The sequence below is a fragment of the Chelonoidis abingdonii genome, chromosome 4 (genome assembly GCF_003597395.2).
Source record: "Chelonoidis abingdonii isolate Lonesome George chromosome 4, CheloAbing_2.0, whole genome shotgun sequence".
NCBI lineage: Eukaryota > Metazoa > Chordata > Testudines > Testudinidae > Chelonoidis > Chelonoidis abingdonii.
In genome coordinates this window covers 126,281,193-126,308,650 of record NC_133772.1, presented here as the reverse complement: position 1 = coordinate 126,308,650, position 27,458 = coordinate 126,281,193, and the positions used below count along the sequence as shown (strand labels likewise).

The 27,458-nt window shown below is 40.6% G+C and overlaps 1 protein-coding gene, 1 long non-coding RNA gene and 2 other non-coding genes across 5 annotated transcripts; 3 read left to right on the top strand and 1 right to left on the bottom strand.

The window, feature by feature from the left end:
* Nucleotides 1-13,950: 13,950 nt before the first annotated feature.
* Nucleotides 13,951-21,548, bottom strand: GLRX5 (glutaredoxin 5). Its single transcript, XM_032772062.2, has 2 exons — nucleotides 21,143-21,548; nucleotides 13,951-15,418 (listed from the first exon to the last, which is right to left on the bottom strand). The coding sequence occupies exons 1-2, from the start codon at nucleotides 21,531-21,533 to the stop codon at nucleotides 15,240-15,242; spliced, it is 570 nt and encodes a 189-aa protein (XP_032627953.1). The 5' UTR covers nucleotides 21,534-21,548; the 3' UTR covers nucleotides 13,951-15,239.
* A 337-nt stretch (nucleotides 21,549-21,885) lies between these two features.
* On the top strand, nucleotides 21,886-24,514 carry LOC116819945 (uncharacterized). Of its 2 annotated transcripts, none has more exons than XR_004372515.2 (2): nucleotides 21,886-21,949; nucleotides 23,651-24,514. It is a non-coding gene; the product is annotated as an uncharacterized LOC116819945 (long non-coding RNA). The 2 variants fall into 2 exon arrangements; XR_012655834.1 differs by lacking the exon at nucleotides 21,886-21,949 and adding an exon at nucleotides 22,572-22,895.
* Nucleotides 23,052-23,321, top strand: LOC116819951 (small Cajal body-specific RNA 13). The gene has a single exon (XR_004372517.1).
* Nucleotides 23,405-23,540, top strand: LOC116819950 (U4 spliceosomal RNA). Its single transcript, XR_012655883.1, has one exon. It is a non-coding gene; the product is annotated as a U4 spliceosomal RNA (small nuclear RNA).
* Nucleotides 24,515-27,458: the final 2,944 nt, after the last annotated feature.

The following is a 27,458-nucleotide window of genomic DNA, read 5'->3' as shown; positions in this document are numbered from 1 at the left end:
GGGATTCCACAGGGATCTGTTCTGGCTCTAGTGTTATTTAACATCTTTTAATGACCTTGATGTAGGAACAGAGAGCATACTGGTCAAATCTGCAGATGACACAAAGCAAGAGGGGTTGTAAACACTTTGGATGATAGAGCTAAAATTCAAATGGATCTTGATAAATTGGAGAAATGGGCTACAGACAACAAAATGAAATTCAACAAATGTAAGGTGTCACACCTAGGGAAGAAAAAACAAATGCATAATTGCAAAATGTGGGATAACTGGGTTGACAGCAGCACTGCTGCCAATGATCTGGGAGTTGTGGTGGATCACAACCTCAACATGAGTCAACAATGCAATGCTGTTGCAAAGAAAGCAAATTCAATTTTGGTTTGCCTTAACAGAGGCATAGCATGCAAGTCATGGGAGGTGATAATACTGCTTTACTCGAAGCAGGTTAGGCCTCAGCTGGAGTACTGTATCCAGTTTTGGTCACTGCTGTATAGAAAGGATATAGAGAAACAGGAAAGGATCCAAAGACGAGCAACAAAGATGATCAAAGAGATGGAATACAAGCTATATGAGCAAAGGCTGAAGGATCTGGGTATGTTTCGTTTGGAAAAGAGGAGATTAAGGGGGGGACATGGTAGTGGTCTTCAAATACTTGAAAGGCTGACATAAAAAAGATGGAGAAAAATTGTTCTTTCTTGCCACGGAGGGCAGGAGAAGAGGCAATGGGTTCAAATCACAACATAGCAGATTTAGATTAAATCTCAGAAAAAACTTCCTAACTGTAAGAACAGTAGAACAATGGAAGAAACTGCCTAGGGAAGTCATGGAAGCTCCTTCACTGGAGTTTTTTCAGTTTGGATAGCCATCTGTCTTGAATGGTTTAGACACAACAAATCCTGAATCTTGTCAGGGGGTTAGACTAGATAACCTTTGTGGTCCCTTCTAACCCTATAGTTCTATATTCACTTTGGGCTTTTCAAATAAAGCTCAGAGAAGTGAAAAAAGTCCTGTTAAGAAAAAATTGTGTGCTTTTGCTTCCCAGACCCTTATGTAATTTCCATGTTTTATGTTTCCTTTCTGAGTTGTATTCAGATTCAATGTGATGTGTAATATGGAGGGAAATACCTAATAACCTTCACTGGTATGCAGAGTATTCATTTCCTTCCTGAAGATTAAATGCAAATCTCTCCTAACCGGACATGTATTTTATTCAGAGTCTGTGTAACAAGCCAGGAAGACTGCACTCTAAGTAGAGGAGAGATCAATTAAATGAGCTTTGTGCTGGGCAGTAACCAGGAAATGAGGTGGAATTAATGTAATATGTCGGATGCAATGCAGCCACTAGTTCAATTGATAGGGTGGGTAGTTACTGCTACCACTGTGCCCTCCTGCACAAAGTGTTAAAGTGCACTGGATCTGCATAACTGTATGTCCTATGGCTTCTTTTCCCACACTATTTACATACCTCCCTGTTATTGGCCCCCACAGATTTCCTACTTGACTTGACTCACACAGACTGAGAATGCTCAGTCAGTAACTTCTGCTAAAGCTATTGCCTTCACTCTGGCCCTCCCACCCCCCATAGGTAGGTACGATGGCTCATCTCTGGTGCCAGACCAGCCCTTTAAGTTTAAGAGCATAACCCTTGTGAGCCAGTCCTACTCTATAATAGCTGTGAACCAGAGGATAAGATTCCTCAGACAGAAGAAGTCACATAGCATTACCAGCTCTCATGACTTTATCACAAATCTCAATGTACTTGAGGTTTTATTTCAGGCCTCAGGTGCTAGAGGCAAGTGATTATGTGAAAATCTCTTCTGACATTTAAAGAAAAAAGCAAGTTTCTAGCTGTCAAGGTTGCAGAGAAAAGTATGCAAATATGACCTGAGTGCACATGAGAGGTTCAAAAAACAAAAAATGTATTAATATTTTTAAATCTCATGACTTTTAAGCCAATCTCCTGGTATTTTGGGGTCTACCTCATGATTTTTGAACATCTGGGGTTGGTCATATTGGCAATGGTCTCACATGGACAGTCTGGGGAATGAGAAAGCCCTTCCCACTAACACTGATTTAGCACCTTTTGAGGTAAGTTCCACAAGCCCCTTTCTGTCCTCTCTAGTGAGCTGCCTGTAGGTGGGTCGAGCCAGTTTCTCTCTCACAGGACTAGGTAAGCTGGGCAGGCTGGGAGCTGGAATATAAAGAGCAGCCAAGATGTTGTTTATGGTTCTGTCAAACCCTATTGGGAATGGGATGGGGTGAATAAAGAGCTTCATTCCAAGTTGCCAGAGAACAGAAAGACTTGGGACGGTCTCCCCAAGAAATATGAGACAAATAACTCTCTGTTGTTTTCTCTCAGTTTTGTTCCTTGTCCCGTGGTGTTTACTTTACAAGAGTCATTGAGGCAGACCACTCTGGGAAGAGTCTGAGCACACTTCCAAAGAGTGGAAGATAAAGACATGGCAAAGAAAAATAGTACTGATTTGTTTTAAACTCTGCAGGGAAGGGCCTTTTCTTTCATTTGGCATCCCACTATGGACCTGGCAGTTCTAGAACAGCATTGAACTCCATCCCACAGTGATGCTAAGATCCTTCTGCAGCCCCAAAACAAAGCCTCATATGTGCAGGAACCCTTGAACAGGCTTTGCACATGATCAGTGAATTTCATCCCAAGTGTATTTACTGAAGACTAAGCAATTCATGCTTTTTTTATTCCGGTCTCTTGGCTCAGACCACTTTCAAAACTGGATTTGTCCCCCGCTTCTCCACTCCCCAGGTACTACATGAAGATGCTCCTAATTTGTTGGTTCCTATGTTCATATTGCACAGATAATGATTTATGTTCAGAACAAATGCTAATTTTTCCTTGAGTCGGTAGAGAAACATAATTAATAAATAAATGAAACCTGGTTGGAAATTTTAATTACCATTATAAAATGCCTGTTCTAAAGAAACTATCCTGGACAGTGATAAGGATGGCCAACCAGGTGACTATTTCATTAGTAATGCATAGGTCAAAAAGTATCAGTGCTACTTACTCTCACCCAGGGCAGTAAACCATACCAATAAAGAGCCAGAATATCTCCAGTAGTCTACCCTAAATCTGGTTTTCTATTAATTTTGCTTACATAGAATCATAGAACTGGATGGGTCCTCACAGGTCATCTACTCTAGTCCCTTGCACTCAAGACAGGACTAAATATTATCTAGACCATCCCTGACAAGTGTTTGTCCAACCTGCTCTTAAAAATCTCCAATGATGGAGATTCCACCACCTCCCTAGGCAATTTATTCCAGGGCTTAACCACTCTGACAGGAAGTTTTTCTTAATATCCAACTTAAACCACCCTTGCTGCAATTTAAGCCCATTGCTTCTTGTCCTATCTTCAGAGGTTAAGAACAATTTTCTCCCTCCTCCTTGTAACAATCTTTTATGTACTCAAAAACTGTTATCATAGCCCCTCTCAGTTCTCTCTTCTCCATATTAAAGAAACACAATTTTTTCAATCTTCCCTCATAGGTCATGTTTTCTAGATCTTTAATCATTTTTGTTGCTCTTCTCTGGACTCTCTCCAATTTGTTCACATCTTTCCTGAAATGTGGCACCCAGAACTGGGCACAATACTCCAGCTGAGGCCCAATCAGAGTGGAGGAGAGCAGAGAATTACTTCTCGTGTCTTGCTTACAATACTCCTGATAATACATCCCAGAATGTTTGCTTTTTTTGCGACAACATTACACTGTTGACTCATATTTAGCTTGTGATCCACTATGACCCCCAGATCCCTTTCCATAGTACTCCTTCCTAGGCAGTCATTTCCCATTTTGTGTGTGTATAGACAAATATATAGGCAAAGCCACACTTCCAAATGTAAAGCAACTTGAAAGAAACCAGATGTTATAATCTAAGGGCCAAATCCCAGGGTGAATAAAGATCAATGATTCTTTTGAAAAGAAATAAATAAAATAATTTGGATTGTTTTGACTTATTTAAATTGTATTTTTTCTTTTTAAAAATAAACCTGTTTAAAATGAAATCTGAATTTAACACAAAATACGTTAAGGACTAAATTTATAAAACATGTAAATTAAAAAAAAAAAGCCAAAGTCATTAACCTCTATCAAAACCTTTGCGTTAAAGGGTGCTTTTCTATATAAACATAGAAATGGGGGAAAATAGCTAACTTTTGAGGGCAAGCTTTATAAATACAGCACAATAGGTCATATACTGTATTAGGGGCTTGTTTTGTTTACTAAAAATAAATGTTATATGCTATTCTGTGTGTTTAATTAAATTCCAATTATAATCCTAATGTAGCTTAACACAAATCATGAGCAAAATGTTAATTATGTAGTAAATAACCAATATATCATTCACCATTTTCCAACAGTGAAAATGTACAATTAATTAATAAGAATCACAAGATATTCAGCTAAATGTGTTTTACTTTCCTAGATAGCAAAAGATGTGCCAAATCTAATATAAAGATTCTATCTAGTCATAAATCAACATGTTTTAATGGTTATATCAACCAATGAGAATGCATCTTTATTTAAAAAATAACTGAAGTACAAATGGAAAAGTTCATTTTAAATCACCTTGATTTAAATCAATCTACTCTGACAAATCCTGTAAAAACACTAAACCAAAACAACTTCTTTCTGAGCATAGTGCTCAGTTTACCACATGAGTGATCCCATTGACTCCAAAAAGACTACTCCAGACATCAAGCACTACAATGAGAGTTTTCAGGATCAGACCGCCCCCAATGTCAGGTGACTTAACCAAAAAAATACATGGCATTTATAAAGCACCATTCATTCAAGGATCAAAATTGTATTAATTAAGCCTCACAAGATCAACATGTGGTTGATTAGTATTATTTCCAGAGGGATACATTGATGCATGGAGGCTGAGTGACAGTGTCTATCATGTATCTGAGTTAGGGCTTGTCTACACAGAGTGTGAAAGCACTGCAAGCCAGAGTGTGAATCTGTAGCACACTAACTTGCCACCCACTAACTTGCTATATGGAGTTCCTGGCACACCTTAATGTTCTCCTCTTTGAAACTAACTTGTATCTAAGGATTTGTTTACAGGAGATGCCAGCTTGTCCTGGAGCACGATAACTGATTGATCAACAGTTTGAGCTCCTTGATAATGGATAAAAGTTGTGACAGCAGCTGGAGGAACGATGGGATGGTAAGAAAAGCTCAATGAATTATGAAAAACAAATGAGAAAGCTAAGGTACTTGTTTTTTAATAACCCTGTCCATGGAAACTTGAAAGTTAGAGTGTAGGATTTAGTGTTGGTATAAAAAAATAAAAGCTGCACAGATAACTGGATTGAGGAAGGGTGGGCGTACGAGTAACTATGAAAATTCTTTAGAAAGATCTAGCAAATAAAATATTACATCCTCCCCTGTGTAGCATGCCCCAGTATTTGTTCTCTCACAGCAGGGTGCCACCAGCGTGACTCACTCCCTGCAGGCACAAGCTTACACTCTGTGCAACATGACTTTATGAAAGATAGCTCTGTCAAACTCACTTGATATTTTTTTTAATGAGATCACAGGAGTGGTTGACATAATTAAGTGTTGATGTAATATATTTAGGCTTCTGTAAATATACCACATGACATCTTGATTAAGAAACCAGAATGATACAAAAGTAACATGGCACACATTAAATGGATTAACAACTGGCTAACTGATAGGCCTCAAAATATAACTGTAAACAAGGAATTATCATCAAGCAGATGTGTTTCTAGTGAGGTCCCACAGAGATCAATTCTTGGGCCTAACATTTTTATCCACCTCAAACTCAAAATAAGGCACAAAATTTTAACTGTCAGGGTAATTGTGGTAAACTGTCATGGGACAATTTTAAATCAAGATTGGATGTTTGTCTAAAAGATGTGCTCTAGTTCAAACAGGTATTAATTCAAGGAAGTTCTATGGCCTGTGTTATGCAGGAGGTCAGACTAGATGATCACACTGGTCCCTTCTGGCCTTATCTCTCTCTCTCTAACCTATATATAATGAAACCTTATTTCTATAGACTTTTTTTAAACCATCCTACAGAATTCTATAGCAGGGATATAACAGCTATTAAATTGTACAGGATGGTTTAAAATATATATCGAAAAGTGATCAGTCTCTGTTAACTTCTACATAAAATGTACAAAATGATTGCAATAATCACTTCTCCTGGGTTTAAGGTCTCACTCAAGTGCTCCTTTATAACAATTGCAGCTCCCCTATATTGACAGGTTTTGTAAACTTTTATATTTTAATTAGTAAAACTTTAACATTCACTAGCAGTTAGTTACCAGAAAGTCAGATTTTGTTGTGGACACTAGTGAAGAGATATAAATAAAACCAGCTTCTTTCAGTGCATGTCCCTATAAGTCTGATGCAAATGTTACAGATTTTAAATACAATTGTTTTGCTCACCCTCCTTTATTTGTGATAACCAGTCCCAATCTGAGATTCTGGATGTGTCGCCCAGATCCCAAGGTAAAAACATATCTTGCTTTTACCCAAGATAATAAAGTTCCTTACTTCATCGCTGAACTACAGGAACTGAATTGTTATGCCCTAGGGAAGGAAGTAACCCTGCACTGCTCCATTGGAAGGAGATTTCCTGCAGGCACCAATGTAATGTATGAGTGGATATAAAGAGAAGATACAGTGATGGTATGTAATGACAGCATCAAGGAACTGTGGGGATGAGATGGAACTCCTACTGAATGTCCACCACCAACACTGGCAAACACCACAGATTTCAGGAAATAAATTCACCACTTTCCTGACCTTCAGGACAGGATGATGGGGCCTGGTTCAGATGCACTTTCCTCCAAAGGGCTAGACCAGGGGTTGGCAACTTTTCAGAAGTGGTATGCTGAGTCTTCATTTATTCATTTAAGGTTTCACATGCCAGTAATACATTTTAACGTTTTTAGAAGGTCTCTTTCTATAAGTCTATAATATATAACTAAACTATTGTTGTATGTAAAGTAAATAAGGTTTTAAAAATGTTTAAGAAGCTTCATTTAAAATAATTAAAATGCAGAGCCCCCGTACCGGTGGCCAGGACCCAGGCAATATGAGTGCCACTGAAAATCAGCTCGTGTGCAGCCTTTGACACGCATGCCATAGGTTACCTACCCCTGAGCTAGACAAAATTTGAGAGAGAGAATAATGTTGCCCTCTAATGACTGCTGCTTACAAATACAATAAAGAACCAAGTCCTGCTACCAGCTGAGCGAGCTCTCCTTTAGTTCAAATGGTAGAGGTCTGTGTATGGAGCTAAAGGTTCGATGTTCACACCCCTCCCCTGTGATGTGGGATGATTTATATAATAAGTGTGCCTGTTGTTTTGAACATGTAGGTTATCCCAGTGTTGATTGCTGATAAGTGATCAGGCCTGATTTCTGAGGAGACAATGGGGCCATCTATGTGTGTTCTGTGGAGCACAAATCTCTAAAGAAGACATGTGAAGGAAAATCCATCAAACAGCTGGAGATCTGAGGTATTGTATGATTTGAGCGTGTTTGATATTTGGATAACCTCCTTGCTACTCTGCTTCTTCTTTTTCTGAAGGGATGGGGAGCACCCAGAAGGGGTTATGTTCCCCCTCTTCACAAGCCCTTGTTCTCACTAATGCACCTGCTTTCTCTTCCCACTCAGCATTGTGGCCACAGGTTTCAGAGATCCATGAGTTGCCAGTGTGGAACCCCACAGATAAGGTGCCTCTTGCTGTTGATAAAAATAACTTTTCTACACAGAACATACACTAGACAGAGTAGAGCTTTCATGGATTTATCCAGGAATCATCCCATCTTGAAACACCAGAATATAGGCAAAATCTGGATGGCACATTCAATGCAAAAAGTGTATGGAGATTCCACAATGAGACACTTTACTCTCCAGAGCTCACAGTCTGAGTGTTTATTCATCACACTTACTCGGATCAGAGATCCCAGTCAGAAACAGGTCAGATGCACAATGAGCAAGAATCTCTGTGGCCCCTAAAAGGTCATGGAGGAAATGAATAAGATTTGGGAGCTAGTATTCCTTGTCCCACTTTCCAAATGGGGACGCTGATCACAATTTAAAAATATAACAAACAAGGTGTATGTGCTACATAATGATGAGACCATTTAATGTCTCACTTTGCTATGCAACACGATTGTCCTTGTCACATCTAGAAAGAGAGCCTCAGAGTCTGACTCTGTTATCATTAAACTTTAATTTGGGGTTGGGTGCATCATCTGATAGTAAAACGAAGACAATGTGTCACAGAACTTCTGAAGAGCAAACACCCACAGGCTCATCTCCTTAGTTTGTTGAACTCACTAAGGTGAATTAGGCCACTATAAGAAAAATAGTGGCCTTATACAGCATTTTTCAGGAGGACAATTAGCTTTGAAGATTTCCCTAATCCCAGATTTCATTTTTCCACATAGCCCAAAGAAAGCTAATCTCCTCCGTCACTTTCCAGTGTTGCTTTCACTGAGCATGCAGAATCATTTGGCCCAAAGACAAAATTAATATTATTCTAGGACATATTTAATGGTTAGCATTGACCATTTTTAAAAAAATGAGAACCCTGAAGAATGCTATTCTCTTGAAATACAAGGCTGAGACAGAGGACTTGTTAAAAGATGCTTCTGTTCGTGTCCATTAGATCCAGTTATTCTTTTTCAGTTAAACAGCGCCATCTGCTGGTTCGTGTCAATCATTATTCAATGCACGCCTCAATAAGAGCACTAGGAATACATTTCTAATTGGCTTTGGTTTGTAAAGACAGCTTTTCTGTAAAGTATCCAAAGGCTGTTTCTAGGAATCGGGTATTGTTGAGTTCTAATCTCTGCTCTAATACAATAGTGAGGCTTTTTTGGCAGTCCCAAACTATCTGCCTCAGTTTCCACATATTGAAACAAGGCTAATACCTTACTAGCTCTCAGAAAGCGTCAAGCATATTAATTGATTAATATGTGTAAAGCTCACTGAAGAAGAAAAGTACTATCTAAATCCTAAGTGGTGGTGCTGAATATTGTAACATAAGATGGGCCTGAACCAATCACCCCAAATGGAGGCTAATCAAATTTGCATCCAAACTTTGCAGCCCAAGTGATCCTTGATTAGGACAGACAACAGAGAATAGATGCCTAGATTCTGTTCTCAGCTCTGCTGATGACTCAGTATGTGATGGCTGGCAAATCACCTCTCTGTACCTCAGTTTGTCTTTCTGCAAAGTGAGTATTATACGGACCTACTTCACACAGATTTTGTGAAGTTTAATTATTTGTTTGGTAAAATCCATTAAGCTTTGAAGAAAGGGTTTATATAACATGTGAAAAGTATCAGCTTACCTACTGGAGAGATTTATGTATCAATTTGTAAGGAAGGCAGGCTGAGGAATTTATTTACTTCTTTCAGATCCAGGAGCTGCTGAAACATTTAGGTCACTTTTGAGACTAAAAACATATTGAATTAGGTACTATCCCTTCTTGAAAGATTAGTACAGGAATGATGGCTTAATTTTGCTTTGGTGGATTCAGAAGCTCTATAACCACCTCTTATTTCTGAATATCAAGAAGTAATCTTACAAATGAATAGTTTATTGTTAGGTGTACCTATGGGGCACCAGTCCATAAATTAGCCCACAGCTAGGCAAAATATTGCAGCTTTCTTCTTCTCCCCCACCTCCAGTTACCAAGGTATCGATCTTCGCTGGAATTACATTCTACCCTGCATACACTTAGCTCCAATGGAACTAGACTGGATTTATTTTGAGAAGCTGTAAGATAAAGTAAAGTTTATGATTCAGAATCTCTTTATCCAGAATGTGAACAAATCAGGAGGGGAGGAAATAATTTTGCTTTGGATTTCTTTAGTATGAGAGACTGGAGAAGTGGCTCTTTGCCAGGCTTTTCACCAGAAGTAAGGGCATGTCTACATAAACTAGGACATACAAACTGGGACCACAATCTCTTTTAATTCAAATATTTATTTTGGTGCACGTCTCTGTATGGACATTCTTATTTCATATTAAAAGTGCCCTATTTAAAAATACCTTAACCACACACACTTGCCCCAAAATAGCTGAAAGGGGGTGAATTAAATTCAATTTAGTTATGTCCCATTTAATGTGTAGAAAAAGTCCTGAGTTTTCCCTAACAGATATGGCAAGGAGAGATGTCTTAGAAGCTAAATCAGTTAATTAGAGCCCTAATATGAAGGCCATCTAAGAGATGGCAGTGCTAGATGATCATATAACATGAGTGATGTATGTAAAAATTGGACATTAGGCTCTCAGGGACTCAAGTTCCTTTAAGCCACCCTGCAAGGCAACCTGTTCGCTTGAGCATTCTACAGCAGGCTGCAGCTGAGCAGGAAGCAAAAAAGGCAGTGTGAACACTTGGGGTACTCATAGGCCTTCCTTAACGTGCTCTCCATGTTCACATGCAGAGTCCTTTAAGGAGAATGTATGTGTTACCATGTGTTGTCTTTTAGTGAATACCCTTGTTACATGGAGGGTACGAGTTTGTTTTTAAGAATGGGGTATGGTCTCTGCATTAGACAGGAGGATTTCTGGTCAGGACATCCCACTCCACAGCTTAATAGTCCCTTGCTTGGATTTATGCACTGAAAATGCCTTGACTGGCTTCCTCGTGCTAGCTATCCTTGCAGGATGCCTGAGTTTAACATTCCTAGGCTTAAGCCTTTGCTACTTATTTTACTAAGGTTGCCAGATTTTCCTCCTGAAAAGAAGTTTTACCTCCAAAGTTGCCAGGTCCTCCTGTGATGAGAATCTCCTCACTGGCGTCACTGTCTAAGACAGGGGTGGGCAAACTTTTTGGCCTGGAGGCCGCAGCGGGGTTTTGTAAATTGTATGGAGGGCCGGTTAAGGGATGGGGACCGGTCCCCACCTGGCACTCCTGCCCCATCCAACCCCCCTATTCCCTAATTGCCTCCCCCCCACCCCAGGAACCCTGCACCTCTTCAACTCCCAGTTCCTCCCCCTTGACCCCTATTCACACCCCGCCCTGACCATCCCCCAAACTCCCCTGCCCTCTATCCAACCCTCTCCTGCTCCATACCCCCTTAACAAGCTGCCTGGAGCACTGGAGGCTGGCAGCACTACAGCCAACGCCACCATGCAGTGCAGATCACTGGGTCAGGCCAGGCTCTGCTGCTGTGCCACCCAGAGCATTGCACTGCAGGGGCAGGAAGACAGCAGGGGAGGGGCCAGGGGCTAGCCTCTCAGGCCAGGAGCTCGGGGGCTGGACAGGATGATCCTGTGGGCCGCATGTGGCCTGAGGGTCATAGGTTGCCCACCTCGGGTCTAGGATAAAGACATCAGTCTCTATCTCAGAAGCCTTAGCCTGAGGCCATTCCTACTACATCTATTAAGTTCATCTTAACCTGAGTCACAGTGTTTGCTCTTCATAATAAACATGCTGAAGGGAGAGCATTGATCAGCCCAAGATCTAAACTTAGGCCAGTAAACAGCCACTCCCTCCACAAAGAAACAAAACATAACCCCCCTCCCCACACACCCCCAAAATAATGAGGCTGTCCAACAACGGAGTAGGAGCTATCCAGTTTTTTGCATGAACAACAGCATGTATGATTACCTGCCTTGTGGGCAGGTGGCATAGAGGGGCATGCACTACATGCCCCTCAGAGCCAGAGAATTGAGTTTTGGAGACCAGAGTTGCTGAACTGGGGGAGCTAAGGGAGACATAAATGCAATTAATGGTCAGCTTTCACACTGGAGAGCAGTAAATAGTGGGGGCGCCATGGATCTGTAATGGGACCAGTGCTAGTCAACATATATGTACAGCTAAAATCAGGTACCCTGCAGTGCTGTGACTAGATTCTCTCATTCCCACAACACTTGCATTAGCACTACCGCAGTAGTGTGTTGTAGTCTTACCATGTAGACACACTTGTGGACTAAAAGGAACAGTGTTGGAAGGGGGTGAGAATATGAGACAGATCTACAACTCTCAATTTATATTCCCACTTTTGGCAGCAAGATATACTGATGACCTTGACTCTGTTCATTTTAGTCATCTGACTTCTTACTCATTCACTAACTTGATCAAATACACAGAGATCAGGTAACTGACTGAATTATCCAGTAAAGCCTGCTTAAAATCCATCACATACTATAGAAAGTTGCCATTCAATAATAAAAGCTACAATTCTGTGGAATGGAAGAAGGAAGTCAGAGAAAACCAGTGTGCTGCTGAAGTTGGTCAGCAACAGTATACTCCAGGGGTGGCCAAATTGTGGATTATGAGCCACATGTGGCTCTTTTACAGTTAAAGTGTGGCTTGCTGAGGCCCTCTCCCCTTCCATTTTCCATTTACCAGATTGGGAGGGGGAGGGGGAGAGGGAGAGAGAGCAGGGCAGAGAGCTTAGGACTTCTGCCTTGCAGCGAGGGGTAGGGGTAGCGGTAGGGTTTGGGTTTCAGGTTTTCAGCCTCGTGGGGAACACGTGCCAGGGCTCCCTGCTTCAGCAGGAGCAGGGCTGAAGGCCCAAGCCCCATCAGGGACCTCCCACGGGGCTGAAACCCTGTGCCCCAGCAGAGGTGCCCTTCTGAAGAATGCTGTATGGGGTTCAGAGGGTCAGTAAGTTTGGCCTCCCCTGGTATACTCGTGTACTATGGAAGCCGTAAGATCAACACCTCTAATCAACGTGAAAACAGAAACACTAGCAATAAGACAGAGGTGTTATATACTTGAGTTACAGGGCTGCTATGAGGTTTATTTGTTTGAATAAACATTTGAAAACCTACCATGCACGAATATTTTCCTCAGCAGATTAGGTAACTTGGAGTATTTTTCAAACAATTAGGTTGGGCAACAGTTGAGGAGCAAAGTGAGGAAGAATGAAAAATAATATCGCTAGCTTGTGTGTTAGATGTTAGCATGTGATGGTGAAGACTACTTACATCTCCCAGAGGAAAAAGAGGAAGTAAAAACAGCATTTAAGAGTATTTCATTTTGAAAACAAGATAGTTTGTAAAGGCTTTATGTATAATATTAGAGTAAGGAAGTTAAGACTGAAGTACACAGAACTGACGTTCAAGTGTTTAAAATTAGTAGGGTGCACTTCATGAATACAATGTGGTACACTGACTGAGACTTCACCCACCTAGAATTCTACATGACTGATATTTGCAAATAGCTGCTCTTAAGTCTAGTTTATTTTGTACTGTAATAAAATAACCAAAGGGGAAGCTATGGAGACAAAACTAAGGGTGTTTATACACAGTACATACTCATTGCTACATTTGTCTTGCTCTATCTTAAATCTCACTTTTAGTTCCATACCTACTTAGAGATATTGACCAAGAAGTGTTACAGTTTTACATTCTTAAGGTATTAAGAACAGAACCGAGGATCTGAAAGAGCATCTGAAAATAGGCATGCTTTAGTGTACTCAAAAAACTGATTCAAATATCCACTATGAACATTTATCATCATAATCACTTGTTTACTTAGTAAGAGAAGCTGCCACAGGTACTTAGCCCAAAGTACAATTTAAAAATTCACAATACACTATATTGTAAGCAGGTGATATAAATATTGTATTTCATCATGTTGATACTTTCCTCACTATTTCCTTAATGGAATTAGACACATTTACAGTCAGGTTACTGTAAAATATAATAGTATTCATTGAAGAATTTGCTAACTTTCATGATTTCTGCACTTGAACTACTTGTCAAAGAAGCACCTAGACAGAAGATTTGAAATGGACTCTTATACTCCAGACCTCCCATTTTGCTCATTCCTAATTTGCAAAATTATGGCCCTGAATTCTCCCCACCCTTCAGAATTTTCTTAATTCAAACAAACAAACAAACAAAACACATTTTCTGTCACACAGTGAAAGAATGCTCAATAATAATATTCAAAACAAAAATAATCAAATTCATTAGAAACTTTATGATATATCAAAATAATGTAGACAATCATACAATCACAGGATAATTATTTTTCAGATCATTTGCTCAATCTATGGGTAAATGCTGCTTTTACCCATAAAACTAAAGAGCAGTAGTTCTTGAGGGACTACTAACTTTAATTTGCTATTTTTTTTTCAGATATACTGTATGACCTTTTTTATTTGTAGAAACACCGGTGTTTGACACTTTAAAGAAAACAGACAATCCAGCAAACAATTCTGCCATCTGCCCAGTAGATCCCCTCCCTTGCTCTTTACTGGTACCTAGAAGAAACAGTTCATTTGTTTACTTCATATTTGAAGACAACACTCTTTGTGGCACAGCAGTCAAATAGGAATGAATATTTGTCAGCATAAAGCTAAAGAATGTAGCTGCTCACAAGCAGTATAAGATTATATTCAGGGTTTTCAAGTTATTCCGCTCTCTATAAGGAAGAATTATAGAACTTCCACATCTGACCACTGATAACAGAGACTTAAAATTTCACAAACTGTAAAAACCAAGGCCATTTTTGGCAGAGGTACAATATAAATTAATTATTTTAAAACCTTTTAATCACAACTCCCAGTAGTCTCCCAAAAGCCATCAGTAGTTACAACCTACAGTCTGGGAAAAAAAGCAATAATGACCAACGTATCATTTGTTTTGACTAATGTATTTATTTATAGCTGTAGGAATAAAGGTGTATTTCATAGCTCACTCATGTGACTGTTTTTCTCCAGTTTGTTAGAAACAGATTTGCAGGTAACCAATACACAAGTTTACAGGTTCCCAAGAAGTCCTATCTTCAAGTGTTCATACAGAATGACAGCAGTTATTTGATAGTGTTTTCAAGAGAACCAAAAAAGATACAAACACTGTCTACATAGGTTTATATATCAAAGCATTAGCCAAGTGATATATACAGATGAGCCATAAAAATAATATTCTACAATCTTTCTTTTACTCCTGCCTCAGGCAAGAAGAATTGACACAAGTAGAAGTAGGCTGCTTGTTTACTTCATTTCCACAGACATTGAATTACAGTGCAATGGTTATAATCAAATTTTCACAACAGAATATCCTTAAACCAAAATACCAAATAACCTGTACCATGAGCTACCATTTGTTTACTGATAAACAAACATTAGTGTCAGTTCAAAAAGATGCCTCCTTTGAGATAACACATAAGGCTTTTCTGGTAATAAGTTATTGTCAAAGGTTTTGTTTATTATAGTCCCATCTTTTAAAATGAAATATCTTGCTTGTTTTATTTTTTGTCTTGGTCTTTTTCTGCATCCAAAAGTGCAGAGCGGATTCCTAACTTCTTAAGCTCTTCCACTAGGTCTCCGTTCTGATGCATCTGGAGGAGTATGTCACAGCCACCAACAAATTCACCGTTAAGGTATACTTGAGGGATGGTAGGCCAGTTGGAGTAGTTTTTAATTCCTGTACCAGAAAATAAATTTAAAAAAAAGGTTAAATCTATTGTTTTCAAATATACTGGAATTCATTAAAAGTAAGAGGCATTGCTTCAGTAGCGTGCAGATTTTAATACTCTCAGTTCCTTCTCTTTGAGGCTGTGGGTCCTGTTTATGGCAGAAGAGTCATCAGAATTAACCACATTCCACTAAACTTTTTTTTGGGGGGGGGTTCCCAGAAATTTGAGACCTGAGTTCAGTTCCAACTGTGACTCTTAAACAGGAGCTGTGCAAGTATCGTGCTTGCTTCCTGGGGATGAGAGAAGATTACTAAAGCAGTGGCTCTCAACCTTTCCAGATGACCGTACCCCTTTCAGGAGTCTGATTTGTCTTGAGGACCCCCAAGTTTCACTTCACTTAAAAACTACTTGCTCACAAAAGCAAACATAAAAAATACAAAAGTGTGACAGCACGCTATTACTTAAAAATTGCTTACTTTCTCATTTTTACCATAAAATGAACCACTGTACTAAAGTGACTTATTTGGCCAACAAAAGAAACAGGAGCCTTTAAATCAGTGTCCAGTAATGTTTGTATGGGGAATTTAATTACAGTATCCTCTGTAGGATTATTAAAACTCCTTGTAGGGAGTACATTCTTACTGCCTTTATACACCACTATTTGCTACTGCAAATTCATTTCCTAGACAACTTGTCCTCTAACAGTCCTTGAATTTCTTAGTGCTTTATCTTTTACTGGCAGATGCTGAAATTCATGGGAGGGGCACGAGATGTAACATGCACCTAAGACACACTATGAAAATGTGCTTAGCATCACAAGTTAAGAAATAAATACTTAGTCTGCTACAATTAACCCTTATGAAAAGCCATGTAGACTAAAAAATTCTTTTATTTACATAAGAGGTTAAATAAGACCAGTCAAAATTTTTCATAACAGAATATCCTTATGCCAAGCATTATTACTTGTTGATGCTAGTTACAGTTAAAGGATCTCAGGAATATAAGGAAGAATTATTACAGCTGTTGAAACAGTTTATACATGCAGTTTGTAACTTTAATATCATACCAAAATGCTGCAAACCTAACAGTTCACTTTCTTAACTTTAAAATACCAAGAACCATATCACTGCATGCTCATCCTTAGTCAGTCATTAATTAGGATCCCAGACCATACTCTAAGTCTGTGGTTTTCAAACTTTGTAGACTGTGTACCCTTTTCCAAATAATGTAGTCTATCATATCCCCCCATCTGAGAGACGATCATAATATACCAATAATTAGATTGCCAAGTGTTACTAAATGAAATGCGTTGTCTGCCATTACAGGATTTTCCTTGAATACCTCCTGACAAGAACTCATGTACCCCAGTTTGAAAACAACTGCTCTAAGTAGATGTCCCCCGACAGTGCAGGGTAACAAAATATTGACTGAAAAATATTAAGACCAAGTAGTATACAACATGGAAAGATTAAGTTTTCCCACCTTACAGAAATGTAAAAATGTATTTTCTAAAACATAATTCTTTAACAGAAACAATAAACCAAGGTACCAACTTAATAGCAGATATATCCGTATGTAAGAGACTATGTTCTCCAAATTGCAGTCAAACAATGGAGTCAAATTACGACTTTTTCACCTAAACTGTATGATTTATCCGTGCCTTAAAAGTTCTTTAAAAATTATAGGACTTTTTGTGTTTTATAATTACTACAAATTTGACTTTGACAATAGAACAGTGCTATCTAAAGTGTACATTATGGAAAATTCCTAATGGCTGTTAAAGGTGCCTCCCAGATGATACTGTATCAAGCTAAACAATCTGAGACTGTTTTCTCCCCTTGAAAGAACATGACGTATCCAAACCATTTACTCATTTAGCTGCTATAATAAACTAATTTCTACTTCAATAAGTGCTTTTGTTTTCTGATTTCTAATCAGATTAACCAATTCTCCTTACTCACTTCCATACTAAAATATAGATTGAAAAATAAGTGTTTGAGTTCCAATCGTGAGAGATTATGGTTTGCACAGTCAACAACGCAGCTACAGAAAGCTAATTCTACCAACACTAATTCTTTAGAAACTGCATTTTAAGATTGGTTACGGATAACATTTTAATATGCTTACATTTTAAAGTACCATTTTAACTATTAATAGCCTCTTTACCTAGGATATGTTTTATTTTCACTCAGATGAAAGTGTCTAACAAAATAATTCTTTTCTCTCTCATATTTGCAGTTCCATCCCCTAAAGTCTGGTGTCCCTCCTTCTCCCTACTGTCAGTTTTCTTTCAGCATTCCCTATTTATTCCCTTCCTTGGGCAAAACTCCCACTGAAAACAATGAGACTACTACCTGAGAAATCAATGTTGAACATGACCTAAAGTGTAATATTAAGAACATATCAACATTCTCCCCTAGATGTACAGTGCACCAACTTGTCCTATTACAAAAGGGGAAAACAAGTAAAATGTCATAACATTGTTTTCAATGCTGCATACCTATGATCCAATCCCAGAGCTTAAATAAATAAACTCTGTGGGTCATTACGCAATGAACTACTGACCTGTTCAAGGTTCATGAAAGAAACCCAGCTGCATGCTATTTTTTGCTTACCAATTCATTCTATTAAATCATAAGATTAAAGTAAAATGATTTGTTAGAGATGGAAAGAGCTACAACATTTTTATATTTTAAAGTTTAATAAAGACTTCCAGAAAGCACGATCCTAAAATCTCAAATTTACCAATAACTAAAATAAGATAGCTTGAATATAATGTAGAAGACCTTTTGGTATTAATTTTTTACTTTAACCATGACATCTCACTACAGTTAAGTCAAGAAACTGAAAAGCAATTTGAAAAAAAAAAAAAAATGAAGACCAGATATAACTAAAAGCTAAATGAAAAGAAGACAGCAGAGGCCCAAATGCAAGAAGGAAAGGGGAAAATGAGGGTGCAGAGAAAGAAATCATCCACTTGATAGATCTAAATATAAAGTACTAAATTCCTATCCTGCCAAAAACAAACTTGCTGTAAAGTGTTCATAGTAAGCATTACTAATTCCCTACACCTCCAAGTCTGCTTTCAAGGCAAAAATATTCCACTTCACAATCACTATACTCAAGTGACCCTATGAAACCTTAACACTAAGCTAGGCATGTCCAAAAGGGAAGCAAGCAGAAAGAAGTTTCATGTGATCAGACTAGCAACCTTCTAGAAATGGAGATCCAGTAAAACAGGCACAAATACTTTCACATAAGCTAGCTCCTAGGTTGCTCGGGATGGCAGAGTGTTTCCTGAATATTTCTTGTGCATGTTATTGGGGCCTGAGAAGGCATATTTTATATTTTACCAAAAGAAGGAAAAGTCCTGAGCAGTCAATGCTGATGTACTGTGCTAGGAGTTCTCAAACTTTTTCAGTGTCCATCACACCTTAAGACAGATCATACTGTGGGCCATTTTACATTCCATTAATAATTTTCCTGATAACCTCACAAAATTCCTGAGGCAACTATTGTGATGAAGTGTCAATGGCTGTTTAAGATCAGAAGAGCTGCAAAGCAACTGACAAGATGTAGAGAGTTTATAACCAAAAGGAGATGTCATTCAGTCATAACCTGAACTGTGCCACCTCTGACCCAAATTTCACCAAACCTAGAGACTACACTGGAAGTTTGTAAGAGTCTGGAGGATGGCAAATAATTTGCATAAACAGAACAGAGCACATAGTGTAATGTAACTCAAATTAAGATCTGGATTCAGTGGGATGAAGATAATGAGCCTTGCTTATCTCGTATGAGCCAACATATTCCTTCACAGCTTTCTGTTGCGCCAGTCAAGCATATAATAAGCATTGTTTAGCAAGCCGAAGGTGATGATTTTGACAAATTATTTTCCTACTGAAGCTTATTCAGGAATTTTATAGCTTTGAGTCAATAGACAAAATATTCTTGTATTCCATTGTTAGTGGCATATACTATGTTTTAGGTATTCTAGTTATTTTTAAAAGTCCATAATAAACAAGTGTGTGTAAAACATGGCAGAATTTGTTTATAGCCTCAATTTTTCCTTAATATATGGTACTGGCACCATTTATCTGTAACAGTGAGCACAGGACTAGGTGAATTGAGAATCTTTCTTTCAAAAAAGAAAAATGATGCAATCTGCAAAGAAAACAAGCCACATAGGTTGGCTGCTCAGACCAAGATAAAGAATCATGCCACAGCTTGTCATCTCTGTGGGCCTCATCTTTTAACCTGTGAACATGTGACTCTCAGGGATCATCCCAATTTGAAACACGGTGAACCAAGGTGTTAATGGGTTCTGGGAAAACTTTCAGAGACTACAAAATTTCACTGTAGGATGAAGTTATGCCAGGATGATGCTTTCAGGCAATACAGTGTACAGCTGAGTTAATATCTATACTGCTTTGTGCACATTCCAACTGAAGAACTAGGGGTCACCAAATGAAATTAATAGACAGCAGGTTTAAAACAAATAAAAGGAAGTTCTTCTTCACGCAGTGCACAGTCAACTTGTGGAACTCCTTACCCGAGGAGGTTGTGAAGGCTAGGACTATAACAGCATTTAAAAGAGAACTGGATAAATTCATGATTGCTGGTTAAGTCCATAAATGGTATTAGCCAAGATGAGGTAAGAATGCTGTCCTAGCCTCGTGTTTGTCGGAGGATGGAGAGGCATGGCCGGAGAGAGATCACTTGATTCTTTGCCGTTAGATCATTGCCTGTTAGGTTCACTCCCTCTGGGGCACCTGGCATTGGCCACTGTCGGTAGACAGATACTGGGCTAGCTGGACCTTTGGTCTGACCCGGTAAGGCCATTCTTATGTTAAGAGATTAAAACATTAAGATTACATTGCCCAAGCGAAGTACGCAGATAAATTTTACTTCTGTCTTACAGATGTGCCACAAAGATAAATTTTCAAAGGATTTTGAAAGTCAATGGAATCTGGTTACTTAACTTCCTTAGGCCCTATTGACAACTGCAGCACAAAACCACGCATCTACAGCAGTCACGAACAAAACCCAGGTTTCTGTATGCCCAGTCCCAAGATCACCCTTCCTCTACAACAGACAAGCTGAGCTACTCCCCAGACGGGCTTCAACTCAGGGCACTGCGGAGTGACAAGGAGAGATGCCAGCTCACACAGACGTAATAACATCCCCTTGAGACTTTCTCTCTCACAGCAAGCACTTCAGGCCTGTTTTGTCATAACTGCTGAGCATCTACAGCACCATTAAAGTCAGTGAGAGCTGCTGGTGCTCAGCAGCCCTGGAGAAAAGCAAACCCTGCAGAGGTCAGCAACCTTTCAAAAGTGGTGTGCTGAGTCTTCATTTATTCACTCTCCTTTAAGGTTTTGCGTGCCAGTCATACATTTGAACCTCTTTAGAAGGTCTCTTTCCCTAAGTCTATAATATATAACTAAACTACTGTTGTATGTAAAGCAAATAAGATATTTAAAATGTTTTAGCAGCTTCATTTAAAATTAAATTAAAATGCAGAGCCCCCCAGACTAGTGGCCAGGACCCAGGCAGTGTGAGTGCCACTGAAAATCAGCTCCCCTGCTGCCTTTGGCACGTTGCCTACCCCCACGTGGGTCCCCTTTAGGATGTGTACCTGGAAAGTTTCTGCCTTCCCTCCACCGCCCCCCATAGGTTCCCCTCCAGCGTGCCAGAGGGTGGGGGGTGTCTGCCTTCCCCGGGGCGCTAACCTTGCCGGAGGTCGGGGTCCTGCAGCACGTCGTAAGCCTGGAAGTCCTGCACCCCGTGCAGGCGCAGGATCTGCACCACGGCGTTGCTGAAGCCGCACAGCGGCTGGCCCGGGTTGCCCTTCATGAACACGACCACAGGGTGCGCCCGCACCAGCCGCTCTACCGACTCCCGCGACCCTCGGCCACCCTCACCGCCGCCAGGGGACGAGCCGTCCCCGGCCGCGGCCTGGCTGAGGGGCCGCGCGCCCCATCGCAGCGGGGCCCCTCGCAGCAGCGAGGCCGCGCGCAGCCAGCACAAAGAACCGCTCATCGCTGCCTTGCCTAGCGACAGCTTCTTACACCGAAAGCCACAGGCACTCCGATCCACCTCCAGTCCGTTCCTCCTCCCCATTGGTAGAAGCGGCAAAACGTCACGGATAGCCTCACTCACAGAGAGGCAGATTTATCTGTCAATCCACATCCGTTGCCAATAGCGTGCATCAGAGACTTTTTCTGGCCCGTCCGCCAGTTTAAGGCGCTTCTTTCCTATTGGCAGAGCCTGGGACCATATGGCAGGCCTTGAGTGGATATAAAAAATTGTCAATCGACAAGAACAACCAATAATGCGCCTCAAATCCGCATATGCCCGCCTACTAAATTATTAATCCAGCCCCTTCTGCGTTGCTATTGGCTGTACTACTCACATAGGGTGAGGCTAGTCAGGATCCCGATACAGAGAGGAGGCGGGAGCGTGGGGAATTTTTGATTGCTTCCGCTTCCGGTGTGGTGAGCGTTGTGGCGAGGCCGGCGTTGCGGGGCGCCTTAGAGGTACAGCGTGGTGCGGCTCGCGGTGGCTGCGGCGGGGGTGGGGGCGTGGTTCCAGCCGGCGGCGCTATGGCGCCCTCGGCCGACAGGGATGGATTGGGGGGTGTGGAGGTCGTTGAGGTATCTGGGGGCTCGGCGCCCGTGGGGGTTCCCCCCTCCCCGGCTCTTAGCGCGGGACTGCGATCCCCGAGCTGCTTCCCTGGGCTTAGAGCCTCCCCGGGGCACAGCAGGCCTCGCTGGGTGGTGCCGCGCCCAGTCTGGGGTCGGTGCGCCCCGCGGGGCGCTCGGGTGCCTGAGGCTCTAGCGAGCAGGTCAGGTCTGGGCGGGCCGCGCCGCGCATGACGGCCGAGCCCTAATGGGAAAGCGGGTTGGTCACTGTCTCTCAGGCGTGTCTGGCCGCCACGAGGGCCGGGTGTCCCATCAGGCTCGGTAACATCACGCCTTCCCTTGCGCCCTAGAGACCCGCCAACGGGGCCGGCCTCGCTGAGACTAATCCCCGTCCGCCGCTGTGGTGTGTGAAGGGGCAAAGCAGGGCGGGAAGCGCTTTTAACGAGCCCTCGCCGGTCGCTGTCAAGATCTAGCGGGTTAGCGGTGAGCAGGGCTTGTTCAGGGCTGGGTGGGGGGAGGGGTGAGAACCTGGCTGGTGCCTGGTGAAGAGGCCCACGGTGCTAGGGGTGATCAGTGTCCCGATTTTATAAGGACAATCCTGATTTTTGGGGCTTTTGCTTGTATAGGCACCTATTCCCCCCCTCCATCTCCATTTTTCACACTTGCTGTCTGGTCACCCTCCAGGGTTCCTCTTTCTCTAGTACCAGTTAAAAGCTGAATCCAGGGCTTTGAAGCGGAGCCCAGTGCTGGAGCATGGAACAGCTCTGAGAGCAGTGGAGCAGCAGGTTTCTGCTTGGAGCTGAAGTGGAGCACAGCTCCAAAGCCCTGGCTGTACCTTAGAGTAAAATTTTAAAGTCACTGAAGTGATTGAGGTGTTTAAGTCCCTGCTTTTGCAAATGACATGGGCACTTGGGTGCCTAGATTCTATTCACCATTGGCTTCACGTGTTTGTCACTCTTAAAAACTTTGCCCAGGATTTTCTGAGTTTCGTATGATATGTCTGTGGTCTTGGAGCCGCCCTTGGTTGTTTGTACTTGGGGCTTACCAGGCTTGCAGAGAGAGCATCTGTCTGAGGAAGCCGAGGCATGCCTGTAAGAGTAATAGCAGAACCATGTGCAATATTCCTCTGACAGTTCTAATTCTGTTGCCACGGAGATAATGACTTATTCCATGTCATTATCCATCTACCAACAGTAAGAGTAACTTTGCAGTCTGATATTGTTTAGCAAATACCAATTTTTGCTGAACACTAAAAACTGCTATAAATTTTCAGTTGGTTCCTGTTCTTTCCAAATGTATACTTGGATTTATGTGCAGGAACAACAGTGAATAAATTTGAAACCAAACAAAATCCTTTGTCTGGCAGTATCATAACCAATGAAGTTAATCTGAGGTGTGATTATTGCTAGTTGTAAACTGTATTATCCTTTGCACGTGTCCATCCCATAAAATAGATGCCAATTAATAAGAGATCCTTGCTATTAAGTCTGTTAACCATTTCACCATAACTAATCATTGCTGTTAGTTGTAATTTTTATTCAGCTGTAATCTTCTAAAATTCAAACTCATTAATAAATCTTTCTATTTATTTGCCAGGTTAGTGATTCAGATCACCTGCTCTGAAGAAATCTGAATGTGGCTTCAGTGGGAATTTTAAGGACATCTTATGCACCCCTAATGTTGCAGATGTTTCTACTGGGGAAACCAATCTCATCTCATTATGAAGACCTGTAATATATGATAAAAATAAGTAACACTTAAGTGAAGTTGCAGAGCTTAACAATCCCTCTAATTTGTTCTTGTAATTTGAATTGGATTGCTTATTATAATGGGCACCTAGTTGCTAAATTGATTTGTAGCACACTTCCAGTGAACTCCTTAAACTCTATAGTTCTTGTGCTGTTAACAATGCTCTTGCTACATAATACAACGTTATTCAGTACCACACAACTGACCCTTGTGTAACTCTTGGCTTCATGGGGTACAAAACTAGCTATACATCTGTGGATAAATAAAAGGACTATTAGCAAACACTTGGGAAATATGCTAAGACATAACTGTAGTCACTCGCCTGTTTCCTTTTTTTATTGAAAAAATACAAATGCTGTCTGCAGCTCATCACACAACTGTCACTAATAATTAAAGGCTAGCATCTATTCTAGTATCCCAAAATGCAAGTGAGATTAGGAAGCTCATTTAAACTTCATTTTGATCCGCTTGTTACTCCAATACCAGAAGTTAAAGTGGCTTGAGTGGCATCTAGAACCCAACAGTGTAATTATTTCTCTTTATCTGTTTTCTCTTATGTTCCCTGAACTGTAAATAAGAATGACCTATACAGGTTTTTGAGAAACATAGTGCTAGCGCAATAACAATATGATTTGGCTAAAGCTACTAGGTGTTGCTACAGTATAAATGATCACTCTAAACTAGATGCTAATAAGAACAATAGTGCAAAATAATCTAAATATCAAATGTTATAATTCTTTGTCTAATCCTGTTTTTATATTTTCTTGAGCACTAAAAGGGTTTTTACAGGTTTTTTTGCATTCATTCTTAACAAGATGCCTTTCTACACCTGGCCTACTAAAATAAATAAATAATGGGGTGTTTTCTTTTGGGGAGGAGTTCAGTAGAGGCATAGAGAAGAATTGCAGCATGCTAGTTACCAAAGAAAACAATGAGTTCCCAAACCAGCAAACAGAAGGTATGGTTATGGGGCTTCTGAATGTTTGGTTTTGAAGAACAAGAAACATCAGAGTAACTGGACCACCCATAGATTGTCTGACTCTAAATGGTGTTAAGTTATAATATGCTGCATATCAGTAATTGGTCTGCTTTATAAAGCATAGAGGCCTCCTGTGTAAGGAGTGACCAGGACATTTTGAGTGCTTGTGTGGTCTCTGCAGAAGAAGTTGGATGAAATTTTTGAGTCTGGTTATCAGCAGACGCAAACCTATTGAGGGCCAGGTTGGTGTCTGTGCTCTATGCTAAATAGAAAAGTCTCCAGCTCTTGACTATTACGAGACCAGTAGGTATTAACTTTTATACCATGTAGCTGGATAATCTAGAGAGCGACGAGTCTCTGTGTAGTAAAGATGATGATTAGTTTTATATTAGAAGCTAGAGTTAGAGCCCGTCCCTTCAACTACTACTGTATATGGGATTTCTCATTGAGCTCCTCTAACAGGAAATGGCTTTTTCTGGATTTTGAGCTCTCCCAGTCTGAGATGGTACAGGCTCAGCCTGATTTCTTTTGTAAGGCCTTGAGGCCTGCCCATGCCTCTGCCCTAGAGCCAGATTCTCTTCCTCTAGTGGCACAAACAGTGATATAAAAGTGTAATCTTAGCTTTTAAGGAAGGAGAGGGGAGAGACAGATCTTTCTTTCCTCTGAATACCAGATCTGCAGAACTTTGCTCCCTGAATGAGACCAGCTGCATAGCCTCTCTCTGTTCCATTTTCTCCTCCATCATGGAGCAGGAAAGCAGTGAACAAGAAGACTTGTGCTATGATTGCTGGCAGCCCACAGACCCTTGCATTCCAGTGGGTAGGGGATCGGAGTCTGGAGAGCTTGTTGGGAAGCTCTGCTTCCCCACATGTCAGCTTAATCCTCTCTGGAGACACCTGGTAAGACAAGTCAGCCCATGACTTTAGCAAACTGGGCTGTACTTCCCCATCAGTGATGATTCCTTGCATTTCTCCAGTTATATGTTGGATGATAAGTGCCAAAGCTACAGTCTCACCACCACCCCATCCACCTAGACTAAAGCTCTATAGAGCCTCATCCCCTTCCTTGAACTCTTAACTCCTCCCCAGAAGAAGGGATGTGAGAAAAGTAAAAGAATCGTTTTACTGAACATATTTGAAACTAGCAGGAGAAAGGTAGCAGCCAGCACCGACAGATAACTAATCAAGACATTTCTCCTTAAGACAGATGCTCTATACCTCTTTCTGTGCTCCTAGTATGAGTCTCTTTACATCCCATCCCTTCAGTAGCAATCCATACTAGTGTAAGAGCTACCTATTCCTTACATGCTCTTGATTAATCTTGTTAGCCACTTGCACCAAAATCTTGTCTCTTACCAAGACCAATGACTTAGCACTTTCCTATCCCATTTTTTCACTCTAGTCACTGCTCTACCGAGGCTAAATATCTGCTATCTACTTGATTCACTGAGAGCCACAACATCAAGTCAGCTGAACTGCTACAAATTTAAATTACCCTACCTTCCTTTCTGTATGAAGATTAAGAAAGTAGAGATCTTCTCCCCCCTGTATAGTTTCAGACTTCCCATACACGTAACAAAATATGTATCTGCCTTACCAAAACTTGCCACAGGTCAGCTCATTTTATTGAACATAGAAGGCCATGTTACCTTGCATATTTCAAAGATTATCTTACCTACTGCCCATAGAGGTATAAACATGAATAGAGTGATGCTTTTTCATTTTTATATCATTCCTATTTATTTGTAATACTTAGCATAGATGTGAAGTTGTCATGTGAGTGGCACGTGCCGTAGCAGGGTATGGGGGGGTGATGGAGTTAGGGATATTTGTAGAGGCCTTTCTTTGAATTTCCTGACTTCAATTTTTGATACATAATTTTACCCTAATTTAAACATTTTTAGCCTTTCAAACATCTTTTACAATTGCAGTATTTTTTTCAATAAAGTCATTTATATTCTGTCTTTAGATTATTGTCTGGTAATATAAACCTATCCATTGATTGTATGAACTGCTCAGGTTGTTCATACAGGTATCAGAGCCACTTTGTACTACAATGATGGGAGCTTTTTTGTTTTATATGGTGGCAAGAAAAAAGATGTCTTGTTAAAACTTAAATTTACCCGATCTGCATCACTTGCTTTTGCCTACAAATCTATAGTTCTCATAGTGAATCGGGGCCCCCTTTAAAAAGTTTAGCTGTGAAGGAGTACACGCAATCTGCTGATGGTCTAACAATAATATTGTTGGTGACGCTACTGTAAAAAGACTTGTCAGGTGTCTGTTTTTTCTATTAAATATAAACTTGTAACCTCTTTACCAGAATGTGTAATATATTTATTGAGGTGTTAAGGGAAGACAGGAGACTAGAGAATAGTTTTCAAATGAGCCTCTAATTAGAATTTGTCAAAATGATATTGATGTTATAGGTGGTGTGAGTAGTGCTGCCTACTATTAAGGTTGCCCAACACTCCATGATAAAACTCTGTTTTCAGTTTACCAAACTTTTTAACCAGTTGGACTGCTGGCATGGAAACTTTCAATCTGCCTCAAGCTGAATTGTTTTGGACAGTTTCAGCCAAAATATCCCAAGGATTTCCAAGAATGAGGTTAGAGACAAATATGTTGTTTTGCTCACGTTAAAAATTCTGGTGACCTTTTCTTTGAGATGCTGTAA

Excerpts from the sequence above, each read along its gene's own strand:
- GLRX5 (XM_032772062.2), bottom strand. The coding sequence starts at position 21,533 with ATGGGGAGGAGGAACGGACTGGAGGTGGATCGGAGTGCCTGTGGCTTT. Across the intron at positions 15,419-21,142 it reads GGACCCCGACCTCCGGCAAG|GAATTAAAAACTACTCCAAC; the intron begins GTTAGCGCCCCG and ends TTTCTGGTACAG.